The 20672-nt window shown below is 43.7% G+C and overlaps 1 protein-coding gene across 1 annotated transcript in view; it reads left to right on the top strand.

Annotated features, from left to right (window-relative positions):
- Positions 1 to 16919, top strand: part of RRP1B (ribosomal RNA processing 1B) — a 35371-nt gene extending 18452 nt beyond the window's left edge. The window contains exons 11-16 of the mRNA XM_050936754.1: positions 481 to 500; positions 994 to 1122; positions 2442 to 3187; positions 5367 to 5513; positions 6910 to 6976; positions 13583 to 16919. Coding sequence (XP_050792711.1) covers positions 481 to 500; positions 994 to 1122; positions 2442 to 3187; positions 5367 to 5513; positions 6910 to 6976; positions 13583 to 13770 — 1297 coding nt within the window. The 3' untranslated portion in view covers positions 13771 to 16919. The remainder of the gene's footprint in view (positions 1 to 480; positions 501 to 993; positions 1123 to 2441; positions 3188 to 5366; positions 5514 to 6909; positions 6977 to 13582) is intronic.
- Positions 16920 to 20672: the final 3753 nt, after the last annotated feature.

A 20672-nucleotide genomic window follows, 5' to 3' on the forward strand; every position in this document is an offset into this window, starting at 1 on the left:
TTTGGTTTTGCTTTTGTGTTTTTTCACAGATTCCTAGACAGTAGAGTTGGAAGAGACTTGAGTTGTCTTGTCTGTACTTCATACCAGTTTAGGATTGTTCCCTGCTTTGCACTGTCAAGCGCTTTGTCTTGTATAGTTCTAAGTATTTCAAGTGATCAGGCGTCCACGCCTTCAATTCGCAGATTACTCCACCCTCGCTTAAATCACACAGTATTTGAACAGCACTGTGTTCAAACTGCAGGGGAGGGGAGCGGCAGTGTTAAATCGCACTCTTGCCAAGACTTGTTCAGTAGTTTGGCTTTGAGTTGCTGGAGTTCTGAGGCAGATCTCTTGGAGAGCTAGCGTTTTGTAGCCCTCCGATGTATTATGCTTTCCTCAAAAGTGGGAAGTGTGCATCATAAATGCAGTAACTTGGTGACATTTCAGTCAAATATTGTAACAGTAAGACTTTTTTTTTTTTTTTTTTTTAAACTTTTTCAGGTTCCAGGACTTAGCAGAAGGTGAGAATTGAGCATCAAAAAAGAAGCACTTTCATTCTGCTAGATGATTCATCCTGTTCTCGGTGTAGATTTGCAGTGAATGTTGTCTTCGTGTGCTGTTTGAAGGATATTAGTTTTGGAGGTTATTGCTGTGATGTGGTTTTCTTATTAGGAAGTATAACTTGCTCAGATTCATAGAGGAATCCCCATATCAGGTCAGGTCCCCATATCTGTTGCTTCACAACTTGGGGCAGCACTGTAATTTTATAAGCCAAGGTCCTGCCTTTTTATTCAAATTCTTTGCTTCTTAAGTGAGAAACATGATCAGTTTGATTCAGAATAATGAAGAAACCTCACACTTCTGTGCACATTTCTTTGCAGTGCTTTAAACGTGCTGATAGACAAGTGGAGTGGGGAGTCAGTGTTTGTGCCCCTTCTGCTGTGTGTGAACACAGAAACTACTTGTGGGGAAGGAGGTATTTTCAGATGTCTCATTAGACTTTTTGCTCAACAGGAATCTTCCCACAAGATGATTTCCCTGAAGATGTTTCTACAGATGAAGATGACGATACATTCAGCAGGGGCAGGCGAAAGAAAAAAGCTGTCAAATCCGTGGAGAAAGCCAAGCTGGAGAAAGAGAAAGGTAGGAGGCAAAGCTTCAAAACTGAGACCATTCTCACCAGTCTGTAGATATGTCCACACTGCAGCTTTGAGTGAGTCTCCTAGTCTGCGTAGATGGACTCAGGCTAGCATGCTAAAAATAGATGTGTGGTACACTGAGACTCTGGTTCTCAAGCCTAGGGAGTCCGGTGGGCTTGAGAGATTGAGCTGCAGTGCTCACGCTTCTTTTTTTAGCACACTAGCCCAAGCCCTGCTAATACAAGTCTGTCTACCCAACCTGGGAGGCTTGCTCCCATCTGCAAAACAGACATACTTAGTGTGGCTAGGCAACATCACAGGATGAGATTGTTTTAAGTTAGTGATCAGTTGCTTGGGATTCACTGGTTTCTGAGTCTCATTGCAATGAAGGATAAAGGTTGAAATCCTGATCTCATTGAAGTCAACGGGAATTTTGCCATTGACGTCAGTGGAACTAGGATATCACCCATTATGCGGCAGATTGGGAAGAAGCTGTGCTTTGCCTTTCCCCAGTCAAGAAGCACTATTGATATTTACTGTGAAAGCAAGAACATATCTGTCCCCTTGAAAGAGGAATGCCATTAGAACATTAGCAATTAGGGGGAATGGCTGGAAGAGAGGAATGGAAATAAGCTATATAGGAGGCTTTACAGCTGTTTCTACCATCAGGGTTTGCATTTACATTTCTACAAGCTTAATGTTCTTCAAGAAAATGTACCAGAGTCAGCTGACACGTGAGCTGCCTTTTAATGGGTTTACCAGCAGGAAGGCCTCTGAGACAAAGCACCTTGATGGGGTGGAGATATTACTACTTTAGAACTACTCATGGGCAACTGCTGGCAACCCAGCGGTAACATGAAGAAAGGCAAGAAAAGCATTAATAGGCCTGGAAAAAATGGTATGGATTCTCAGTGGCTGTATGTGCAGTAAAGATTTAGGGATGTAAGGAAAGCAACTCCTCTCATAGACTCTAGGACTGGAAGGGACCTCGAGAGGTCATCGAGTCCAGTCCCCTGCCCTCATGGCAGGACCAAATACTGTCTAGACCATCCCTGATAGACATTTATCTAACCTACTCTTAAATATCTCCAGAGATGAGATTCCACAACTTCCCTAGGCAATTTATTCCAGTGTTTAACTACCCTGACAGTTAGGAACTTTTTCCTAATGTCCAACCTAAATGTCCCTTGCTGCAGTTTAAGCCCATTGCTTCTTGTTCTATCATTGGGGGCTGAGGTGAACAAGTTTTCTCCCTATTGCAGTTGTCTTTTCATTTTATATTTGGATTAAATGTTGCTGCTTCTGGTTTTCGCCTCCTTGCAGAGAAGGATGGAATAGAGCCATCAAGTACAGAGGAAGATGATGCATCAGGACTCCAGAAGAAGAGGAAGAGGTGGAAGAAGAGGGACTGTCAAATTGCAGACTCCAGCACAGCTGATGGGAGAAGTGAAGAGAGGGAACCTGATGCAGTTGGACCCAAAGAACCTAACAAGGGCAGAGCACCAGAAACTAGTAAAAGAAAAAGAAAAAACAAATCTCTAGACAAAGAGGCAACTGAGACTGGAATTGGTGTAACTGGCAGCGGAGGAGATGGTGACAATTGTGCACAGGGTGCTCGAACTGACGTAATGCAGACTGATAGGAGACAACTCAAGAAAAAGAATACGAAACTTCAGAAGGTTCATGTAAAACCTGTATCTCAAAATGGACCAGCTAATGCCAATGCCCTGTGGTATGACAGTTACTGTGCCACTGTAACTACTACCAAGATGGTGAAAAAGAAACAGAAAATGAGGACTGTCTTACTCAATGGCTTATCTGAACAGGCTGTTCTGCAGTCAGAACAGGAAAGCTTGCAGAATAACCTTACAGGAGAAGGGGACTCTGAATCCACACTGCCCCAAAAAGTCAAATTGAAGAAAAAACCTAAGTTGGACAGTTTAGATGGGCTCAGGGTCTCAAACCAGAAACCACCATCCCTGAAAAAGAAGAGGAAGATCAAGGAGGTGATAAACTCTGTTGAAGTGAAGGGAGTTCTTGAGGCTGCATGCAAGAAAAGCAAAAAGAGTGTAAGCAAAGGGCTCTAATTCTCTTTTGCCTGTGAGACTTGTTTGAATTCAGTTTGAGCCGAGTGGTATATGGGCTCAATTTTACACGTGTTAAATTCCCCTTGTCAAGGGATAACAATATCAATTGGGAATTAAGGGAGTGGGAGGATCCCATGGGTATATTTCACCACCCAACAGTGTCATGGATCTGAATCTAAGGTGGGGACTTTCATTGCTCATAGTGCTTCCATGACGACTTGTGTGAATGGGCCAAATTCTTGGAAGGAAGGCATTGCATCCAATGCTGTGCTCAGCTTGTTCTGGGACAGGAGTCCATCTCTGATGCAGCAATAATAGTTCCTTGCAACAATTTATGGTCATTTTGGTTTTTGTCCCCTACCCACAAGAGAGGGTGTAAGTGGAGGCAGTCTGAATTTAGAAAGCATTTAGGATCCAAAAATACTTTGCAGGTTATGACTTAGACAACACTGCAGGAATCCTGGCAGTGTTTCCTTGAAATATTCTGAGTATTTTCCTTAATGAAAATGATTGAGTATTTACAGGTTATATATTTTCATTTCGTTTACTGATGTAGTTCAAACATTTTAGTCCAAGTTTTGCCCCTCACACCATTCGTTTTGTCTTTGCCATGGTTCAAAGGAAACTATTCTGCAAATATTTATGAACATTCTTTGTTCCTCTGCCTAAAAAACCAGGCTGCTTAAGAACCGTGTATGCCTTAGTTACACACCAATTTAAACGAGTTTTAATACACATCTTTAGTTAAACCTGTGCAAATTTGTGTATAGACAAGGACTAATGGTATAGTCCTTGGAGGACTAATAACTCATACATGTGATACTGTTAGAAAGTTTCCAGAGCTTTTTATACATAATACTGTGATGGTTTTTGGTTTTTTTTGGTTTTTTTTAAGGGCTGTATGTTCAGAGAATGATGCTTTGTGATAGTATTGGAAATTGGCATTTTCAAATTGCAAAGCTCACATTTCTGCCACTGGAGAATTTGCAAAATATTGGATCTTTAAATCTGTCTCTGGTGCAGAGCTAAATACTTCTTCACTCCTTTATGATGTACAAAGATGGATTCCCCCTTTTTAAAATCTTGTTTTAAATTGTGTAATATCAGGTTCTCACTTCTCTGTCTTTGGTGGAGGAGGTTAGAACTCAAGAATGTCCCACAAAGCTGAATCCTGAATTGCAAATTTCCCTGCTTCCAGCAGAGAGGAGTTCGAGATGTTTTGAGTCTTGGTTTCCCAAGCATGAAAAATTTTGAGAATCAGAAGAAGCTAACTCTATACATCATAAAAGAACAGGAAAGGGCAAAACCAGAAATGTTCAGAATTGCTTCACAGTTTGCCTGCTAAAATTAGGAAGCTGAGACTTCTGCATTGTTTGAAGTGGAGCTTAATTTTATTAGTTCTGGTCCATGAGATTCAGATTGTGTTGAAAAGGGACCCCTCTGATCTCCCCCTCCTTTTATTTATTTGTAAATTTTTAAAATAATCTAAACTAACATTACTCAGTTTGTCTATGAGGAGAGGGCAGCCACTCAGTGGCCAGTGCTCTGCAGGAGACTTAGGTTTCGTTCCTGGTAGCTTTCTTGTTCCCCAGGCTAAAATGTATTGTTAGCATATTCAGTCCCTAGAGAGGAAAGCATGCTTTGTATTTCTCAGCATCCTGTCCACTCCTCTGTCCATCCAGCTAAAGGAGTAGAGTTAAACAGTCCCATGTAATCCTTGACCCTAATGGGACAGAGGGAAAGGGGAAAGCTTCAGAGCTCCCAGATGGACATAGAAGGGAGTAGGGGAACCTTGTGCTCCTGAAAATGATGCCATTATCTGGACTCTGACAGGGATCTTACAAGTTCCCTTCACCTTCGAGAACTCCATCAATGCACCTCCTCTTCCCATTCAACAGTCTTGCGATTCCAGTGCTGACCTTTCTTGAACAGAGACTTCCAATCATGCAAACTTGTGAGGCATTTTTGTAATGGCTGCAAATGCTAACCAGGGGACTAACAAGTGACCACAAACTAGGATTCATTCATGATGAGTGACCATTGTTTAACTATGGCCTCCACTGGCAAATGACTAGCACTAACCCTGGCACCCTCTATTTTTCAGTTAGCTGCTGCTCTTTCTCACGCTGAGTAAACTTGTGTTTTATTTTTCCCCTCGTAGGAGGTTGGTGGCACTTTCACACCATTAAAGAAAAAGAAAGCAAAGACAGGGAATGACTTTGTGAAATTTGAAAAAACAACTTTACCAAAGCCAGTGTTCTTCAGGAAAGCCAAAGGCAGCCTGTCTTCAACCAGAGCCTCCATGCAGGTAAAGTAACCCTGATTTGGTTCCCCCAGAATTGTGGGGGGTTGCCTTAAGTATGGCTCACGGAACTCCGAGACTTGGCTCGTGGCCACCCACATCTGAAAACCGAGGGCAGCTTGCCCAGATGTGGGTCTCAACCTGTGATACTCCGTCTGGATCACACCAGTGTCTGTCTAGTTTTGCTGGGACCTATAGTCTCCATGGGCAGCATCTATGACTGTGGAAGGGCAGCTGTTGGCTGCTCCATCCTGTGCAAACTAGATGTGGCCTTGAGGTTCCTAACAAATTCTCAGCACTGTTCATACTTGATAAAAGTTTGAGAACCCTAACCTCAGTGAAAACTGGCCTGGAGCTCCTCAGCAAATAGAGTTGTGATTGCCATGGGGTTTTTAATTGTCCATTCAAGAATTAATCTATATACATATATTTCCTCCCCTCCCACCCAGGCACACAAAAGCAAAGCTGTCAATGTGAGCAGTTTAAACTCTTCAGAAGTAATTTTATGTACCTTGTTGCTTGTATGTGTCTGGATTATCTGCCATCTGAGTTGATCAGAATGATCATCCCCACGTTTGCAACGTCGTCTATCTGGCTTGCTCTTGCTGGTGGTTGTCTTCCTCTTCCTCTTCAGGGGTTAAGGTGGAAAGTGAAGCCTCTGTCTACGTCTAACCAAACTCTACCACCACTTTAGTCTCCCCTGCTCCCTTCACTCCCAATAAACTGCACTAATCTTCTTGACACCTGTAAAATAGGCAGTTTTAAAATAATTTAAAAAAATAGAATAACCAAACAAACTACTTTGAGTAGTGTAAGTTGATTCAGGCATATTTCCTAAGGCTGACAAATTGGGATGGTGACATTTTTCATTGTTTAAAAGAAATCCCTCTTGTCTAAAGTGTAGTTTTGAGGGTTTACATTATTTTGAGAATACTAAAGGAACAAATAATTATTGCTCTTACAGATCAGCTCTGAGTTTTGCAGTTCTTTCTTTTCATGGAAGCTTGTTACAGAAGAGGTCTTCTGAAACCGCCAACTTGTTTCCATATAAGCCTCTTAAACTTTCTCTCAATCTTTCTGAGCACTATTAAAATTATGCTTTGTAACACCCTCGTAGCTCGGTGGGCTAAGAGTGCTGTGAGGCCAGCGTACTTAACATCTGGGAGGAAAGACAATCTTCTCAATGGTTGGCGAGCTATCTAGTCAACTTTAAGAAATATCCTTCCTTCTTGTCCATGACGATGGTGGCCGCTAAGCAAAGGCTGCTATACGTAGGTCTTCAAGGTGGGGAGGGTATCTACAACAAGGGAAGAAACTGGGACTCCTCAGAGTTCCAGCAGGGAAACAGACGTAATGTTGCCTCAAATCAATCTTTATTTGCCATCTTCATTTTATTCTGTAGTTAAACAAGCTGCAGTGTTCCAGCTCCAAAAAAGTCACCTTTGGATTGAATAAGAACATGACTGCAGGTGAGTTTAAGGTGTCTGCATACCTTCATCACGTGTCTTTTGGGGTGCAGGGGGGCAAGGATGAAAGGAGAGGGAGGTGAGAACTACACAGACAGTATTTAGAAATGGATGCGGAACCTCTCGGATGCTGGTTCTGGAGTTTGTCTTTTTGTCACAATCTTGGTATTGTTTATGAACCCAAATCACGTTCCAGGAAACAGACTGAAATCTATAACCTTCTGGTTCAGAGACAAAGGAATTGTCTTGACTCCATGAATTTGCATTGATTCCCTAATGGATGGAATCCACTGGATTCAGTAATGCCATAGTAGAGTGGTTTCAAATCCGTGTCATTCCGTGTACTGCTTTGTAAGAGTCTTTCATGTTTTCACCAAAAAGTTGACCAGTGATCAGATCACTAACATAGTGAACATCAGTGTAAATGCAGTAGGATCTGACAAAATAGGGAAAGACTAAGTTAAGAATTACTTAGACAAGTTAGATGTCTTCAGGCCTGCAAGGGCTTATGAAACACATCTTAGCACTGGCTGAAGAGATCTCTGAGCCATAAGCTGTTACTTTTAATTGTGGAGGAAGGAATAGATCCCAGAGCACTGGAAAAGGGAAAATATAGTACCTGTCTATGAAAAGGGGTCTAAGGATAATCCAGGGAATTATAGACCAGTCAGCTTAATTTTGATAATCTGGAAGGATAATAGAGAAAATAATCAAACAATCCATTTGTAAGCACCTAGAAAATAATAAAGTGATCAATAACAATCAGCATGGATTTGTCAAGTACAAATCTTGTGAAACCAACCTAATAGCCTTCTTTCACTATGCTTGTTACCCCTTCAGTAATGGGGAAGCAGTAGATGTGACATATGTTGACTTTTTAGTAAGGCATTTGATGCTGTATATGATCTCCTAAATTAAGGAAGTATATCCTACACGAACCTACTATAAGGTGGGTGGACAACTTGCTGGAAAATCATTCTTAAAGATTAGTTATCAATGGTTCACAGTCAAGCTGGACGGGGCATATCAAGTAGGGTCCCCCGTGTATCTGTCCTGTGTCCAGTTCTATTCAGTATCCTTATTAAATTATTTGGATAATAGCATAGAGAGCACACTTAATACCAAGCTAGAAGCAGTTGCAAGTGCTTTGGAGAGCAGGGTTGGAATTCAAATTGATAAACTGGAGAAAAAGGATGAAATTCAGTAAGGATCAAATGCAGAGTACTCCACTTAGGGAGGCGTAATCAGTTGCACAAATACAAAATGGGAAATTGCTTAGGAGAGAGTTCTGCAGAAAGGGATCTGGGGTTATACTGGATCACAAACTAAATATGAGTTGTCACTGTAACATTGTTGCAGAAAAATCAATGATTATGGGATATATTAGCAGGAGTGTTGTAAGCAAGACATGACAAGTAATTCTTCCACTCTACTCAGCACTGAGAAGACCTCAACTGGAGTATTGTGTCCAGTTTTGGACTCCATGCTTCAGAAAAGTGTGGACAAATTGGAGAAAGTCCAGAGAAGAGCAACAAAAATGATTAAAGGTTCTAGAAAACATGAACTATGAGGAAAGATTGAAAAAGTTGTTTTTGTTTAGTTTGGAGTAGAGAAGACTGATGGGGATATAACAACAGTGTTCAAGTTCATAAAAGGCAGTTTTAAAGAGAAGTGTGATAAATTGTTCTCCTGTTCCACTGAGGTCAGGATAAGACGTAATGGGCTTACATTGCAGCAGGGGAAATTTAGGTTAAAGATTAGGAACAATTTCCTAACAGTAAGGGTAGTTAAGCACTGGAACAAATTACCTAGAGAGGTTGTGAAATCTCTGTCAAATCTGTTCTTAAAAACCTCCAATGACAAACACCTGTCAGGGATGGTCTTGGTCAGGCCTGCACAACATGCAGCCCCCGTGGGCTCACTGTGCAGCCCGCAGGCAAGCAGCGCAGTGGGGCTGTCGGCAGGAGCGGCACCAGGGTTTTTGCTTCCCTAGGCGGCAGCGCTCCTCCTCTGAGCATTCAGCGTCGGGGATCCTTCCACTCCACATCTTTGGGGTATTTCGGCGGCAGCTCCACCCTCACCATGCTTGGGCTTTGCGGCTCCCGGTCATGTGAGCTACCGAGGCGTGGAGCCCTGAGCCTGCTCTGGAAGGCACAGTGGCAGTGGTGGCTCAGACTCCTGAGAGCTGCAGAGCCCGAGCACGGCAAAGGAGCAGCCGGGGGGTGCATGGGGGGCCAGTGCCTGCATGCCTCCACTGCAGCTTGCAGGAGCCCCCGAGGTGGGCACCGGGCTGCAGCCTGGGCAGGAAGGGCTAGGGGCATGGCTGCTCCCTGCTAGCCGCGCCACCACCTTTGCAGAGCTGCTGCCCCCCTGCGCCACGCCAGCTCCTCAATGGCTGGAGCTCACCGTGGCCGCAAGCGGGACGCTCTGGCTCTCCGGTGCCTCCGGAAGGCAGCTCCTCCCTGCCAAGCTGCTGCAGTGGCCCAATTCCGGGGGCTGGTGGGGTGGGGAGGGCTTGCAGGGGGGCAGTGTACCCTCCAGGGGAGTTCAGGGGGTGGAGAGGGGGAGAACCTGGTCTGGGGAGCAGCCCCTGGGCAGGCTGGCCCGTGGGGTCTATAAAGGCTTGTTGGGATTTGCCCCTTAATGAACCAGTGTGTAGAGGGGTGGGGGGCGCAAGGTGGAAGTTTTGCCTAGGGCGCAAAATATCCTTGCACCAGCCCTGGGTTTGCCCCCTGCCCAGGGGGGAGCCCCACCTCACAGCCCCGTGCGCACCGCACTCCAATCGCCCTAATGGCCAGAACCACACGTGTCTCCATCTCCCGCTCCCCCCCCCCGCTTGGTGTACAGCAGGTGCGACACTTCCGGGGCCTGCTGAGGCGGGAAGCGCTGGGCATGAGGCAGAGCCGGTAAGCAAGGGGAGAGGTGCCTGGCCTGGGCTCGAGCCGCAGCTGGGGGTGGGGGGAAAGGACTGTGCCAAGACCCCCTCCCTCAACTCCCCCCTCGGTTGGGGGCGGGGTGGCTACTGCACTGATTGGTCCCAAGACAGCCTCCATAGTGATGGGGCTGGGGGGGCGTTGAACCATCTGTGGGCAGCCAGGAAGTCCCCGGGGGAGGGGTGTGTGTGTGTGTGTTGCACCTGGGTCCTTCCCCCTCCCTGGCCCCTATCACACTGCATCCCTCTCCCCCTGGGCTCCCTGTGGCCCCTGTGTTTGTGTGTTGGACAGTCACATCCAATCCTTTCACACTGCCCCCCTTTCGCCTCCCTGGCTCTGGGAGTGTGTGTGTTGTGTTTTTTGGGTGGGGGGGAGGAGCGAGTTTCAGCGGTGCTGAGGGGGGTGTTCGGCCCTCAGCTGTTTTCTTTGGAGTACTATGACCCTCGCCGCTTTACGAGTTGTGCAGGCTTGGTCTAGGTAATACTTAATCCCCTGCACTGCGGAAGGATTGGACTATTTGACCTATTGATGTTCTGTCCAGTCTGACATTTCTGTGATTCTGTGACGCTCCTTGTCTTCAGATTCCCCACTGCTTCATTTTGCCTCCCAGCAGAAACATCTGTGAAACGCTGAGAGTCCATGCTCTATGGCAGGGGAATCACCATTATTACGGAAAAATTCCAATTTTACTTTGGCTGCCTCTGCTGACCATGATATTAACAAATAAGTATCCCCACACAGAAACTCTTACATGTTCATATTTTTCTTGGGGACATACTGATGTGTATAAAATTGAAATTGATTTCTGATGTAATAAGAGAAGGTATCCATTTTCTTACCTTTTTGTTCCTCTCTAAGGCCTGGTCTACACTATGCGTTTAAACCAAATTTAGCAGCGTTAAACTGATTTAACCCTGCACCCGTCCACACAACGAGGCCCTTTATATCGATATAAAAGGCTCTTTAAACCGGTTTCTGTACTCTCCCCATGAGAGGAGTAGCGCTGAAATCGGTATTGCCGTGGTCGGATTAGGGTTAGTGTGACCGCAAATCGACAGTATTGGCCTCCGGGTGGTATCCCACAGTTCACCACTGTGACCGCTCTGGAAAGCAATCTGAACTCAGATGCACTGATCAGGTAGATAGGAAAAGCCCTGCGAACTTTTGAATTTAATTTCCTGTTTGCCCAGCATGGAGCTCTGATCAGCACAGGTGGCGATGCAGTCCCAAATCCAAGAAGAGGTCCAGCATGGACTGTACAGGGGATACTGGATCTGATCGCTGTATGGGGAGACAAATCTGTTCTATCAGAGCTCCGTTACAGAAGACGAAATGCCAAAGCATTTGAAAAAAATCTCCAGGCTATGATAGGCAGAGGCCACAGCACAGTGCTGTGTGACAAACGTAACGGAAAGCCAAAGAATCAAATGGACGCTCATGGAGGGATGGAGGGGGTACCGAGGACTCCAGCTATCCCGCAGTCTCTGAAAAGTATTTGCATATTTGGCTGAGCTCCCAATGCCTGTAGGGTCAAACACATTGTCTGGGTGGTTCAGGGTATATTTCATCAATTTACCCCCCTTTTCCCCCCATGAAAGAAAAGGGGAAAAAATCGTTGCTTGACTTTTTTCAATGTCACTGTATGTCTACTGCATGCTGCTGGTAGACGCGGTGCTGCAACACTGAACAGCAGCATCCTCTCCCCTCCCTTCCCGAGTGGCAGACGGTACAGTGCAGAAAGACTGGTAGCTGTCCTCGTCATCATCCCGTGAGTGCTCCTGGCTGGCCTCAGGTGAGGTCGGCCGGGGGCGCCTGGGTAAAAATAGGAATGACTCCCAGTCATTCCTGGCAGATGGTACAGAACGGCTGGTAACCGTCTTCATCATAGCAACTGGGGGCTGAGCTCCATCAGCCCCCCCCTCCTTTTCATGTCTAAAGAAAAGATTCTGTACTGCCTGGACTATCGTAGCAGCAGGATGCTGGGCTCCTCTCCACCCCACCGTTTAATATCCTGCCTGGACTATCATAGCAGCTGGAGGCTGCCTCCCTCTCATTTTATCTCACTAAAAAGTCAGTGTTTCTTATTCCTGCATTATTTATTACTTCATCACACAAATGAGGGGACACTGCCACTGTAGCCCAGGAGGGTTGGGGGAGGAGAGAAACAACGGGTGGGGTTGTTGCAGGGGCACCCCCTAGAATGGCATGCAGCTCATCATTTCTGTGGGATCTGACACGGAGCGCCTGTGCTCTCTGGTTCTCTAATACACTTACCCCATATTCTAGGCAGGACTGACTCTATTTTTAGATACAACATAAAGGAGAGAATGACCCAGGGAGTCATTCCCATTTTTGTCTTTGCGCCCCTGGCCGACCTCAGCGAAGGTCAGCCAGGAGCACCCATGACAGCAGCAGACGGTACAGAATGACTGATAACCGTCATCTCTTCGCCAATTTACAATGGCACAGCAGACGGTACAGAACAACTGGTAACCATCTCTGCTATCTTGCAAAGGCAAATGAATGCTGCTGTGTAGTGCTGCAGTATTGCCTCTGTCAGTGGCATCCAGTACACATACGGTGACAGTGACAAAAGGCAAAACGGGCTCCGTGGTTGCCATGCTATGGCATCTGCTTGGGCAATCCAGGGAAAAAGGGAGCGAAATGATTGTCTGCCATTGCTTTCACGGAGGAAGGCATGAGTGACAACATTTACCCAGAATCACCTGTGACCCTGTTTTTGCACCATCTTGCATTGGGATCTCAACCCAGAATTCCAATAGGCGGGGGAGACTGCGGGAACTATGGGATAGCTACGGGATAGCTACCCACAGTGCAACGCTCCAGAAATCGACGCTAGCCTCAGTACATGGACGCACACCACCGAATGAATGTGCTTAGTGTGACCACATGCACTCGACTTTATACAATGTGTTTTACAAAACCGGTTTATGTAAAATCTAAATAATCCCGTAATGTAGACATACCCTTAGATGTAGACCACGTCTTATTATTTCAGCACTGGAGTAGCAGACTCTATATTTTACAACAGTAAGTGTGTGTGCTCATAAACCATCTTAAACCCTACTGCCAGCAGTGGTGATCAGCCGCTAGGACCATGGGATTTAAACAGTATGAATAGTGCTTGTTCCCCTCCTTCCTTTCAAAGAGAAGATGTAAAGTTTAGCAAGAAACCTAGATCAAGGGCTCTCAGTCTGAATTGCATCTTTACAGAGAGATTGTTTTGTGGGCACCTTGCCTCCCACTTACAATCGTGGAATAACTGGCAACTGCAGGAATAGGAGGGAAGTATTTAGCTGGCTTTTAATGCTATAGAGAATCTGGTAACAAGGAGAGCTACACCACAGGGCCAGCCAGTTCTCTCTGGATACCACCAGTCAGTCCATGGGTTACAGCTGAAGGTGGTAGCACAACCTAAAGAGAGAGCGATAAGGCACCATCAGGAGCTGGAGGTTCATGCTGACCTCTTCCATACCCCATCCCCACAAATCTTAGGTTTTTGATTTTTTGCTAACAGCCTGGATCTTGTGCATTAATGGCAGATTTCCTTGGTACTCCTTTGAGTGGCAAAGCAATCAGGGAACTGTGGAACTGCCTAAATCTCTCAATGTCTGGATCTCTAATAACTTTTTGTCCTTTAACTTTTGTTTGACAGAATTTAAAAAGACAGACAAAAGTATCTTAGTGAGCCCAGAAGGAGCCTCCCGGGTGGCTTTCAACCCTGAACAAAAGCCTCCCCATGGGGTGCTGAAGTCACCTGGAACACCCACAGGAGAGCCCCAGATGAAGAAATCATTTGTAACACCTGCTAAGAAGAGACCAACCGCTATGGACTTCTTTTAAGCCAAGTTGGAGTGGCCTACTTTTGTACATGACATTTCAGGAAACTATAACTTTCTCTGGAGGTATTTTGGACTTCTCTATTTTTTTAAATTGCTTTGAACTGTATATAAAAGGTTCTGATTGTGACCTGTAACACTGCTGCTTTTACCACCTTTTCAGCTGTACCTTGTTCCACCTGTTACAGAAAAGAGATTAAAATGAGAGTCTGCCCAGGTTTCCAAAAGGTGTGGTCTCTCCCCATGACATTCTCAAGAGACTTGCTAGTTAAAGAACTTTTAGGGTCAATACTTCGAGACTGATTAAGAAAACTTGCTCTTCAAGCTGCTTGACTGGCTTCAGCAGGTCAGGATGTTTAAACCTACTAGGCAGCTGTCAATGTATTTACAGATTTGCTCCTGACTCTTGCCTGGTGTGTCATTCTGATTACTGGCATTCTGATTTAGCCTGTTTCTGCTAATGAGCTGTTTAATCAGCTTCTGACAGTGAAAACCTAGTGTCTCTGTTTAATGGACCACTTCACTTTTAGTGGCCTTACTCATGGCAGCAAAACTTTTCCATGGATTAGAAATAAAGTAGCTGTTCAGATGATCATTTCATCCATAAACCCCTGACGCTGATTGGCCAATCAGCTGTTTATATGCAAACCACATGAATATCTGTAAAACAAGTGACTTGTACTTTTACCATCACTTGTGGTGGCAGAATCGGCTCCTCCACATTCTTCTTTTACCTACTACAACTGAAATAATGCTATCATATTTGAGAAGTCTCTTGTATTTTAATGTTCAGTTCTGTCTTCTTTCCCAAAGAGATTGTTCCGAAACTTTTGCAATCTTTGTTTCCTCCTCTATCAATTGTTGTCACTACATTTGAGCAGAAGTCAGACTTTCATTCACTGAATGAAATTTGTACCATATTAAAACAAGCTAGATCAGAGTAGTGCATCTTTGTTTAGAATACACATCTCTCTGAAAACCTTGATGTCTTTAAAAACAAGGTAGAGCTTTATAGCCCAAGCAGCTCATAGCTTTTTCTTTAAGGTAAAACCAGAAGAACTATTTCTACAGGATTTATTTCTGGTATGTTTTATTCTGCATGGAATATTCAGGTATTCTGTGATTATCCCTATGATTTTACTTTGTTTTAATTTTGTTTCTTACTCTTATAACTTCAGTCAAGAATGAGATAAACTTCTGAACAGACCATTAATTTATTCTGACAAATTGTGTTGTAGAAACTATTCTATAATCTGGTGCAGTAGGTCTTTTCTGAAAGACCTGCCTATACAAAAAAGGATTTGCACCAGACCTCTGTCTTAAAGCACAGTGGAGTGTCAGGTCACAGCTATTCATTTAATTTCCCTCTGTTGCTTCTGGGAATCCATAGGCACAGAAAGCCCATGTTATTATCTTGTCATATCAAAATGCAGATGTTTACTTTAGCCAGTGGAGTAAATATGTAAAATCTATCTAGAAAGATAGATAGATCCGTATCTTTTGACCAGTATTTGGTGCCTGCTGTCCTCTTCCAAATAGTTCCAAAAGCTACCAGAATGAAACTGTAACTTCTGAGAAACCAGTTAATTTACAAGTTCTCCAAAATGTTTGCATCATTGTAAATTAATGATGGTGCTCAGTGTTAAATGGCTCTTGCTGTTACACTAAATTAATGCCAGTTCACGGCTTGTGGTACTGACATAAGAGCTTTAGAAAATCATTTAGTCCTCCTGTTTGAATGTTTCTACTCAGTCAAAATGAAGGCCTGAATTTCAGTGGGCTGTGTTTTTTGTTATTGAACTGGTTGCTCAATAAAGAACTAAGGGGCATACATCTGACAATATTAATATTTGCTGTTTGGTACATTATTAATTTATAAATATGAGAATTTCTCATAATCGAAGAAAATGACTTATTCTGAGAAGACAGTGGTGAGTAGGAGTTAACAAGGACTAATCAATAATATGTTGTGCTGTTTATCTTGTACTGTGGGTAAGAAATCTCTTGTGGAATATGCATAATAGCATTTGTATGTGCATGGACATTAATGCATTATGTTTGAGATTCAGTATTCCTCCAAGGATTTAGATGCAACACAATCAGGGGGTTGAACCTGGTGTATATAGAGACACAGGAGATCAGAAGTTCAAACAAAATGTCTATTTTTTTTTCATCTTTCTGCAAGCATCTTTAAATTATCTCATCCCTCTTTACTGGTTCTGGATCCTGTGACCGAGTGCTTGTCCAGATGTTCTATCTCCCACAGATGCTAAATGATGTGGGTAAAAATGGCAGTCACAGTTTAATGAATATTGTAGTGATATGATGGATCATTGGGGCTCATGGATTTATGCATTCTGTGTCTGTCTGTACCATTATATTGGTGAAATGTCTTGTAAATATGCATGTGTAATATGTATTTCATTTGCTTCAGTGGTGCCTGGAATTTCATTAAGGACAAATTTTTAAGAAAACCTAAAAAATTGACAATGCAATTGCTAGATTAAATTACCCAGAACATTTCAGTAATGGAAATTCCAGTAAACACTGAAGATAAATAAAGGAGACATCAATGCAACATCTGGGATACCCACTGTGCAAACACAATTGTAGTACAAAGAGATGGATTTTTAAAATAAGTGGGTTCTAAGCAGGTTGATATCACTTAATAATTTTATTCCAGATCTGCAGCTGCCAACCATATTCAGAGTTGAAATGAACAGAAGGGTGGAATTAATGTGGTTAAGATTAAAAGGACAATATTTTGTAATGGGTCGGTTTCTCTCTCTCTCTCTCTCTCTCTCTCTTTTAATAAATCCGGTCAACTTTGTACTTGTGAAACTTTTCTGATGGTTTGTAATTCTTTATAATTTTAGAAGAACTCAAAAGCACAGAACGAATCCTCTAGGAAAACCTGTTTAAAATTGTATTTAAAATATCTGGCTGTAAAAGCTTTTATGTTTTATCAAAGCTTAAAGCTTTGTGCACTCCCGTTCCTTTTATTCTCTTGTTTCCTGAACATAACTTTTATTGCAGGCAGGAAATTGTTTCTTGCACTACTTTGTGTACATCTTCAACTGCACTGTTAATATAAATATGGATGGTTAAACATTGGATCTTTTAGTCAAGTCCAATAAAATTCATTTCTGTGGATTTTGTATCTTGGAGTGAATTTTTTATTTTTTTTGGTAGCATCCTGGGGTCTTTTTTTTTTTTTTTGGTAATACCCAGAAATGAGGAGGTATCATGTGCGTATTGGAAGTAAAGAAGCTAGTGGCTGAATATGCCTGTCCACATTGGCCATTGTAATAGGAACCATTGAGTAGATGTCAACAGAAGAATAAAGACTCCCTAAGAAACAAAGTTAAGATAAATACCATAACTACATGGCAATTAAAACTCCAAGCTGAGGAAGTATTGTGGGAGGAGGCATACCTCAAAGCTATAATCCTTATGCCTTACTCAGATGTCCAAGTGACTAGAGTTGGGCAATGTGGTGGTTCTCTACATATTCTCCAGCAATAAAACATAATGTATTCAATTACAATGATCACATAAGTACTAAGAATTCCAAGAACTATGCTATATGCATGCATCTAAGATTCTGTCAGGTCACATTTTCCTGACTGAAGAACTAAATCTTCAGTATCTGAGAGATACTGGAAATCTAATTCTTCAATCATGAAAATGTGATCTGTCCACCCACAGCAACAGGCTGTGGGAGTAGTGCAAAATGAATATCCTAAAGAACCCAGAAAGAGTAATTTCTTTCCAAATAAAATCAGTTACAGGCAATGGATCTCTTGCAATGTGAAAGATTAAAAAATACTTTTTCTTAAGAATTTAATAAATGTCTTGGGTGGGGTCTGTTTTGGCAATGTTTGAATAAGATTCCATTTAGGTAATAGTAATTATGAGCATGCAATAAGAATATAAAATTACATTTAATCTGCTATGCTTGTGGGCTGGTTTTGGTTTGTTCCTCTGTAGAGGACCAGCAGAGATGAAGGCATGACTCGGTTTAGAACTTAAACTATCCTTTTGCTGTTGGGTCCCTCCTGCTCAGGCTTCCAGCAATTTGCCGTGCAGAGAAGCTTGCCCTGACTGGTGAACTTGTTCAGTGGTTATCAGACTTTGTCGATCCCAGCCCCTTTCTTAAATCCCACTACTGAATCCACTCAAGTGGATTGTAGCCTAAATAGCTAGCTAGGTTGGTATTCCTATAGCCCCTAGCAATCAGGCTTCTGTGTGTGACATTTATCTTCACAATACCTGATGATGGTAGGCAAGTGTATTATCCCCAATGGGGATCTGAGGCACAGATGAATTAGCTGACTTGCCCAAGCTCAAACAGATAATGTGTGGCAGTGCTGGAAATTGGACCTGCAAGACCCATGCTCCTTCCCTCTGGAAAATATAGAAAGTTTCTAAAAAATGCACATAAAGGAAGACACTTAATACATATACGAACAAGAGTTGAATTCCTGGATTTCCACTGGGCCTTAGTATAGAGGTCTTTCTTTACGTTGGGTTTAGTTAATTCCCATTTACCATTGCCTTGGATGGAAGTTGGAACACACCTTTGGTGGACAAGTCCAAGCCCCAAACTATTTGTCTTTAATGTAAACTTCCATTATTAAGCCAACCACTCAGTGTAGTTTTCCTCTTTAAAATGTAAATATATTTTTCAAGTGACAGTGTAACTATTTTTTTAAATATTTTTGCAGTTAAGATTGGAATTTTATTACAGCTGTCCTGGATTTCATTACTTAATAATAAGGCTGCGAGTTTATCACAGAGGTCCCGGATTCTGTGACTTTACGTGACTTCTGCAGTGGCCCATGTGCCTGGCTCAGGAGCAGCTCAGGGCCAGCTCAGGCAGCCTCTGCCTCAGTCGCACCAGTCACTGCTGGGACGGTCTGGGCCACTGGGGTGCCCCTGGGCAGTCTGTCCTCCCAAAGTTAATCACTGTATATAGTAAAAGTCATGGACAGGTCACAGGCCATGAATTTTTGTTTACTGCCCATGACCTGTCCATGACTTGTACTAAAAATATCTGTGACTAAAATGTACCTTACTTAAAAATAATGCTAACATAATTCTGATGTCTGCTATTTTGAAGGGGACGCAAATGGTAACTGAGGTTCTGTTCCCAGAATTGTGGTGCCCCTGTTACCTGTCCCTAGAACATATTTATTTGACAATAGAGTACTGGTATCAGGCCTACATAGCCACTGCACTGACTGAAGACTTGGGGTTCGTGGAATTCAGGTAACAGAACTGGAAAGATTCCTGGACCTTTCTGTCACCAGAAGGGATATTTCAGAGGAGCCTGTTCTTGTTTGTAGGAATTATCAAACATTTGACACATGAAAGTTAAAAGGATGTCAACTCCAAAAATAACTGGTTGAAAACTTTTTAACTTACTGTTGTTGCAGGTAACCCCGAAGATTAGTAAAACTGAAGAAAGTTAGTGGTGGAGTAATGGGGGAAAAAGTTTGTTCACTTTGTGCATTTGACAGCACTTTGTGCATAGTAGTTTTCCTTGGTTCCCCATATAGTGAGTTAACTTGCAGAACAGACTCTACTTCTAATAAGTAGAAGAGTGGAAAACTCCTTCTTAAAGATTCTTTGAGACACTTTTTTTTTTAATTTCAGGACATACTAGTTACAGGGTTTTTATATCAGGAAACAGAAAATTAGTTTTCAAAAAATTGAGGTTGACTATGTCCCTTTTAAAGACTAGATATGGATCTCTAGTGGTACTAAGCAGCTGCATACCTCCTTCTTGTAGTCTTCTCCCCTAAGTGTCATTTTTTTTCAGGCACCTGGAAAAAGCAGTTACCTTTCTGTAACTGGTGTTCTTCGAGATGTGTTGCTCATGGCTATTCCACAATAGGTGTGCATGCTCACCACGTGCACCGGTGCCGGAAGTTTTTCCCCAACAGTACCCGTAGTGAGGGAGCACCCCCTGCCACCCCTGGAGTGGCAACTGCCTGGCGTGGTATAAGGGGAGCTGTGCGCTCCCCCGACCCTCAGTTCCTTCTTGCTAGACAAGTCCAACAGAGGGGAAGGCGGGCGGGATGTGGAATAGACATGAGCAACACATCTCGAAGAACACCAGTTACGGAAAGGTAACTGCTTTTTCTTCTTTGAGTGATTGCTCATGTGTATTATTCCAAGCTATATCTGTTGGAGGTGGGTAGGAGTTCACAAGTTTCCAGGAAGGAGGATGGCCCTGCCGAACCCAGCGTCATTCCTGGTTTGGGAGATGATTGCATAATGCAAGGTGAACGTGTGAACTGAGGACCGCGTGGCAGCCCTACAAAGGTTCTGGAAACGTGGGCCACGAAGGCAGCCGATGAGGCCTGCGCCTGGGTCAAGCGTGCCCTCACAATGGGTTGCAAGGACAAGTCCCTGCTTAGGTGATCTGCCCTCTTGTTCCGAGCACCTGGTAAGTGGAAGGCCTTCAGGTGGATATTGTGGGCTAATCAGAAGTCCCACAGCCTGAGGGCTTTGTGGCAGAGAGCAGAGGACCAGGCCCCGCCTTGCTTGTTGATATAGAACATGTCCATGAGGATCTTGACTACCTTGCCCTCCAGACACAAGCGGAAGGCCATACATACCAGCCGCACTGCCCCTTCTGTTCTTTGACGTTTATATATAGGGTCAGGTCTTGAGCCGACCACAGGCCCTGGGTCTGAACACTCCCCATCTGGGCTCCCCAACCCAAGTCCGATGCATTGGACACCAGCTACAATGACGGGGCCTTGTCCCTGAATGGGACCCCTTGGAGCATGTTGCTTGGGGTGGACCACCACCTCAAAGAGGTGATCACCGAGTCTGGCACTGTAAGGACCTTGTCCATCCTGTCCATGGCCTGGAGAAATTCGAGGCCAGCCAGAG

The sequence above is a fragment of the Gopherus flavomarginatus genome, chromosome 1, assembly GCF_025201925.1.
Source record: "Gopherus flavomarginatus isolate rGopFla2 chromosome 1, rGopFla2.mat.asm, whole genome shotgun sequence".
NCBI lineage: Eukaryota > Metazoa > Chordata > Testudines > Testudinidae > Gopherus > Gopherus flavomarginatus.